At 49.9% G+C, this 5,183-nt stretch overlaps 1 protein-coding gene across 1 annotated transcript; it reads right to left on the reverse strand.

The window, feature by feature from the left end:
* Positions 1-646: 646 nt before the first annotated feature.
* LOC148044883 (uncharacterized) lies at positions 647-4,607 on the reverse strand. The gene is made up of 2 exons (XM_087719084.1): positions 4,013-4,607; positions 647-756 (listed from the first exon to the last, which is right to left on the reverse strand). The coding sequence occupies exons 1-2, from the start codon at positions 4,605-4,607 to the stop codon at positions 647-649; spliced, it is 705 nt and encodes a 234-aa protein (XP_087575210.1).
* Between the last annotated feature and the right edge of the window lie 576 nt (positions 4,608-5,183).

The raw sequence follows: 5,183 nt of genomic DNA on the forward strand, positions 1-5,183 counted from the left end.
GTAGCCCCGCCCACCTGTTGGCCCCCACCCTTTGGCCTCTGCCTCAAACAGCAAACAGCCTGTTTCGGTTTCAGCTTCAACTTCAGCACAGCCTGATTAGCACAAGCAGCTGATTGTTAGTTGGATCAACCTCCCGGCCATCACCTGTTTCAGACTGTAGGGATTGCCATTGCCTATTGCTACCTCCGCGCGCCCTGTTTTCGGCCTGTGCGTGGGCCATTTTCCACCCATTCCGATCCTTACTGGCTGAAACAGGTGGAAAATGGGCAATGCGGAGGCGGCAATAGGCTACGGCAATCCCTGCAGCCTGAAACAGCTGGTGGTGGGGATGCCTGACAATCACTTGCTTGTGCTAATGAGGCTGTGCTGAAACTGAAATGGGCTGTTTGCTGCAAGGAGACAAATTGCTGGGAGGCAGAGGCAAAATAAATTTCTCTTGTTTTCCTCCCCAAAAGCTAGATATGTCTTATACTTCGGAGCATCTTATACTCTGGAAAATACAGTAATTTCTCCAATAGCTTCACCTTCCCACCAGTGAAGTTGGAAAAAGAAGTCAGGCAATTCAGCTTTTACAAAAACACTTTCCTACATCTTGTACCTACCTTAACCATGTAGGGAGGGCGATGTGCAGGCAGGGAAGCAAGCTTCATGCTGGAGAATAGTTGTAGAAGTAATAGCCTCCGCATGCCACGATTCCAAACCATAGCATTGCTCCAAAAATTTGCATCACCGATTTGTCCAACTGCAGTAAATTGGCTTTAAGGGAAGAGAAAAAATATTTATTCTTTACCATATCAAATGAAATACAAGAGGCCACATCTCTGCTTTCTAGTAAAACTTGGGAAACAACAGAGAATGAAGAGGGAGACAGAGCCAGATAAGGAGGAAAGAAGAAAAGAAGATACATTTATTTCATACATATGTCATAAGATGGGTGATCAATAAATTGGATAAATAAATAAAATAAATATGGGCAAGATTTGGGTTGAAATTGGGAAGAGGAATACTGATAATCCTCAACATACGGCCACAATTGTTCCCAAAATTTCTGTTGCTAAGTGAGACATTTTGTTAAGTGAACTTTGTCCCACCTTATGACCTATCTTGCCTCGGTTGTTAAGTGAATCACTGCATTTGTTAAGTTAGTAACATGGCTGTTAAGTGAACTTGGCTTCACTATTGACTTTGCTGATCAGGTCACCAAAGTGATCATGTACACTGCAACCGTCATAAGTATGAATCATTTGCCAAGTCTTTTAATTTTAGTTACATGATCATGGGGATGCTGAAACGGTCATAAGTGTGGGAAACGGTCATGCCACCTTTTTCAATGCTGTTGTAACTTTGAACAGTCACTAAATGAATTGTAAGTTGAGTGTTGCCTGTACAGATAGTTCCCAACTTGACCACAATTAGGGCAGATGTGTCAGTTGTTAGTGTGGTCATAAGTTGAGTCATCGGGTGACTGGACTGGATTTTATAACCATTTATATGGCAGACATAAGGCAAATTGAGCTTCCCCAATGGATGTTTTTTAAAAGGTCACTTGAAAGGTTAAAGTTTTTAAAATGTGAGTTGCTTGTCTAGCCTCGGAATTGTGATCATGTGACTGTGGGATAATGCAACGGTTGTAAGTGCAGGTTATAAAGCACATTTTCTCAGGCTGTTGTAACTTTGAACTGCTGTTAAACAAGCATAAGTTGAGCATTACTTGTATACAGTAATGGTTCACGTTGTCAGCCTTTCCCAATTAACCAGGTGTATCTGGATTACAATTTCCGGTTTTCCACACCAGGAAGGAATTCCAGGAGTTGCTCTGATCAGCACTGCCTGCCAGACTAGGAAAGCCTGCTGCATATAACAAGTGGTTTTGAAGGATAATTTTTACGACGGGTCTAATGAGGAGAAAAGAGTTTCCAAATTCTCTGTAAATTTGGCATCGTTTTGTCAAAAGGCTCCAAACTCTGTGCCATCTGCACAATACTCAGCTGCCAGGATCCACTTCTGCAAATATCGATCTGGCTTAGAGGGATGTGTTGGAGGGGAGAGAAGACCACCAGGTCAGAAATATCAAGATGTGGGCTACACATTTGTGATGAAAGCTCCTCCCTTTTATAATGTGGTCATGCCCATGCAAAAAGGGAGGGGGAGCCCCTATCCCATTGTGGCGTTGGCTCTGTTGACTATTTGACTGGCTAGTAAATGCTTTAGAACAAGGGTATCAAAGTCAAGGCCCAGGGGCAAGATCCGGCCAGCAGGGTGCTTAGATCTGCGGAGCTGCCCTGGAAAAAGCGAAGAACCAGCCCGTGGTGCTTCTGCCAGTAAAAACAGAGCTCGCCCCCACCCACCCCCACCCCCAACTCCATTTTTGCTGGCAGAAAGTTGCAGGAAGCCATCGGAGCCAAAAGCGGAGCTCAGGAGGCTGTTTTCGCTGGCAGAGAGCTTGGGCTGCCACAGGCGCCCCCGACATGAATGATGTTGAATTAGCCACACCCACCTTGGCCACATACGCACACACGCACGCACACCGAGGTCAAACACAACCCTGATGGGCCCTTAATGAAATTGAGTTTGACACCCCTGCCCTAGAAAATAGTGTGGTTGAATCATCTTTGAATGATAGACTGACCTGGCATTGCAAAGGGTAGTATAAGGAGCTCAAAATTGTTCAACAGGGCAACCAGATAAAGACACCGGGCCCCCTTGCAACAGATCATTAAAATAATCACTCTCTGGGTAGATGTAACCTTTCCTCCCTCATACACAGCCACTGTAGTATGGCAGTGTGACTAAAACATGAGACTAAGACTGAGGAAGCCCCTCAATGGGTGTCTTTGACTGAAGTGGTTATTACTGTGTGTTGTGTGAAGGCAGCTGGGTTTCCTGGTAGCAGTAGCTTCCTGCAAGGGTTGATGTAAGCTCTACAAAGTCCCTGTGAATGGAATATGGTCAGCATGAACAGCCTCTGAACCAGGGGTGGGTTCCTGCCAGTTCTAACCTTTTCTATAGAAGAGGTTCCGCAAATCTACAGTGCTGTTTAGAACCGGTTCCAGCTCCCTCCCCCCATCATCAAGATGAAGAGCGAGAGGAGGAATTCTGGGAGTTGAAGTCCACAAGTCTTAAAGCTGTCAAGTTTGAACACCCCTGGTTTTTTTTTCTAAAGGGTTAGGGGTGCAAGGGTCTTGTAACTTGACAGCTTTAAGACTTGCGTGCTTCAAATGTCAGAGTTTCTGAGCCAACATTTTGGTTGCTAAGCAAGAGTGTTGTTAAGTTAGTTTCACCACATTTCACAAGTTGACCATGCCCACCCAGTCACATGGCTGGCAAGAGCCGAGGTGGCGCAGTGGTTAGGGTGCAGTACTGCTGGCCACTTCAGCTGACTGTTATCTGCAGTTCAGCGGTTCTAATCTCACCGGCTCAAGGTTGACTCAGCCTTCCATCCTTCCGAGGTGGGTGAAATGAGGACCCAGACTGTGGGGGGCGATATGCTGACTCTGTAAACCACTTAGAGGGCTGAAAGCCCTATGAAGCGGTATATAAGTCTAACTGCTATTGCTATTGCTAAGCCACTCCCACCCAGTCACATGGCTGGCAAGCCACTCCCACAAAGTAGGCCACACCTACAGAAGAGGTTCTAAAAAATTTTGAAATCCACCACTGCTCCAAACCTATGCATAATGCCCCAAATGTGCTTTTTTCAAGAGGCAACTGGACTTTCTGGTTTTTCTTTGAAGAAGTTTCACTTCTTATCCAAGAAGCTTCTTCAGCTCTGACTGGATTCCCTTCCAATCCTTCCATTCCCCACCATCCAGTCAGAACTGAAGAAGCTTCTTGGAAGAGAAGCGAAAGTCTTCGAAGAAAAACCAGGAAGTCCAGTTACTCTTGAAAAAGCACCTTTGGACAATCATGATCTGGAGGACTGAGAATCTCCATAGACGCATAACGCCCTTTCCTCAGTACTAGGTAACCCGACGACCCTCTCTTCGCCTAACCACCTTTGCACACCCCTCACCCGATGCCCCATCCTTGACGCGCTTGAGCTCCAGGGCACCGTCGCGTCGGCCCGGTGCGAAGACGGCCGTGTGCACCTCCATGGATCCGGCACCTTCGGACTGGAATATCTCACGGAGCAATTTCTCGAGCTGCACAAGAGCCGGCTTTTCTTCGTCGGGCTGCGGCTGCACGATCACCCCCACCAGGGCAGCCGGGGAGTCCCGGCTTTGATCCCTCACGCCCTGCAACACCTCCCGCAACCGATCGGGCCGCTCCCGCAGCGACGACGGCCGGCACAGGAAGAAGATCAGCTGGCCCGACGGCGCGGAACTGGGCGCGGGGAGCGGCCGCGTAGCAAGGGAGGCACAAGGGTCAGCGGAGCCGCCCGGGCTGCCGGCGCCGCCCGTCGAGGGCAGCACGTGGTGCGCGAAGGAGCTGAGCACAGTTTGGCCCCCATCGGAGCCCCAGGACTCGCCGGCCAGCAGCACCACCTGCGTGCGCTGCACCACCGTCCCGTCTTCGCACGGTCCGGGTTCGCTCTCGCCGGCCACGCCGTGACCGCCGGTCCGCCGGCCGCCACCCGACTTCCCGCCCCGGTGCTCTTTGCGCTCCATCCCGCCCGGGTCCATCCAGCCGCTCGCCGCGCCGGCGTCGCTCCCCGCGCGCCTCTCCCGCGTCCTGCGCGGGTGTCACAATCGTCCGCCGGTCGCTTCTGGGCGTAAGGAGCAGCGTGGAGAGTCCCGGCCTGTGACCCCGCGTCTTTCCTGAGGGGGGATGAAAAAACGGGCTGAGCGAGCTGCCTTCCGTTGCCCAGAGAGGCCCCGACGCCAGCGCGCTTCCTTCGTGGGCGCTTTGTTGGAAGGAAGGTCGGTTTCCCCCTTCGTTCTCCGGTTCTAGCTGTGCGCTAGTTAGATGCAGCCTTTGGCCACGATTCTACGCCTTGTTTTTCAGTGTTCGGGGCGAGAAAGGACTCCACGGAGAATGTAGAAGAAGCAAGAGGGCCTTTCTTGGGTCTATAGAACTCCGTTTGAACGAAGCACTTTGCATGCGTTTCTTGATAAATTCAACCAATTTCTCTTTCCCTGCGCCCCCTCACCCCCACCCCGTAACATATTAACCTATTTAGTTGGTTAAAAACCCTGCTATTTTCGGTGGGATTTATCCCCAATATAGGTAAAGGTTCCCCTTGC

The sequence above is a fragment of the Thamnophis sirtalis genome, unplaced genomic scaffold, assembly GCF_051295495.1.
Source record: "Thamnophis sirtalis isolate CommonGarterSnake01/CBP01778 unplaced genomic scaffold, rThaSir2_p1.2 scaffold_6, whole genome shotgun sequence".
Classification (NCBI taxonomy): domain Eukaryota; kingdom Metazoa; phylum Chordata; class Lepidosauria; order Squamata; family Natricidae; genus Thamnophis; species Thamnophis sirtalis.

Excerpts from the sequence above, each read along its gene's own strand:
- LOC148044883 (XM_087719084.1), bottom strand. The coding sequence starts at position 4,607 with ATGGAGCGCAAAGAGCACCGGGGCGGGAAGTCGGGTGGCGGCCGGCGG. Across the intron at positions 757-4,012 it reads CGTCAAGGATGGGGCATCGG|CCAATTTACTGCAGTTGGAC; the intron begins GTGAGGGGTGTG and ends CTTCCCTTAAAG.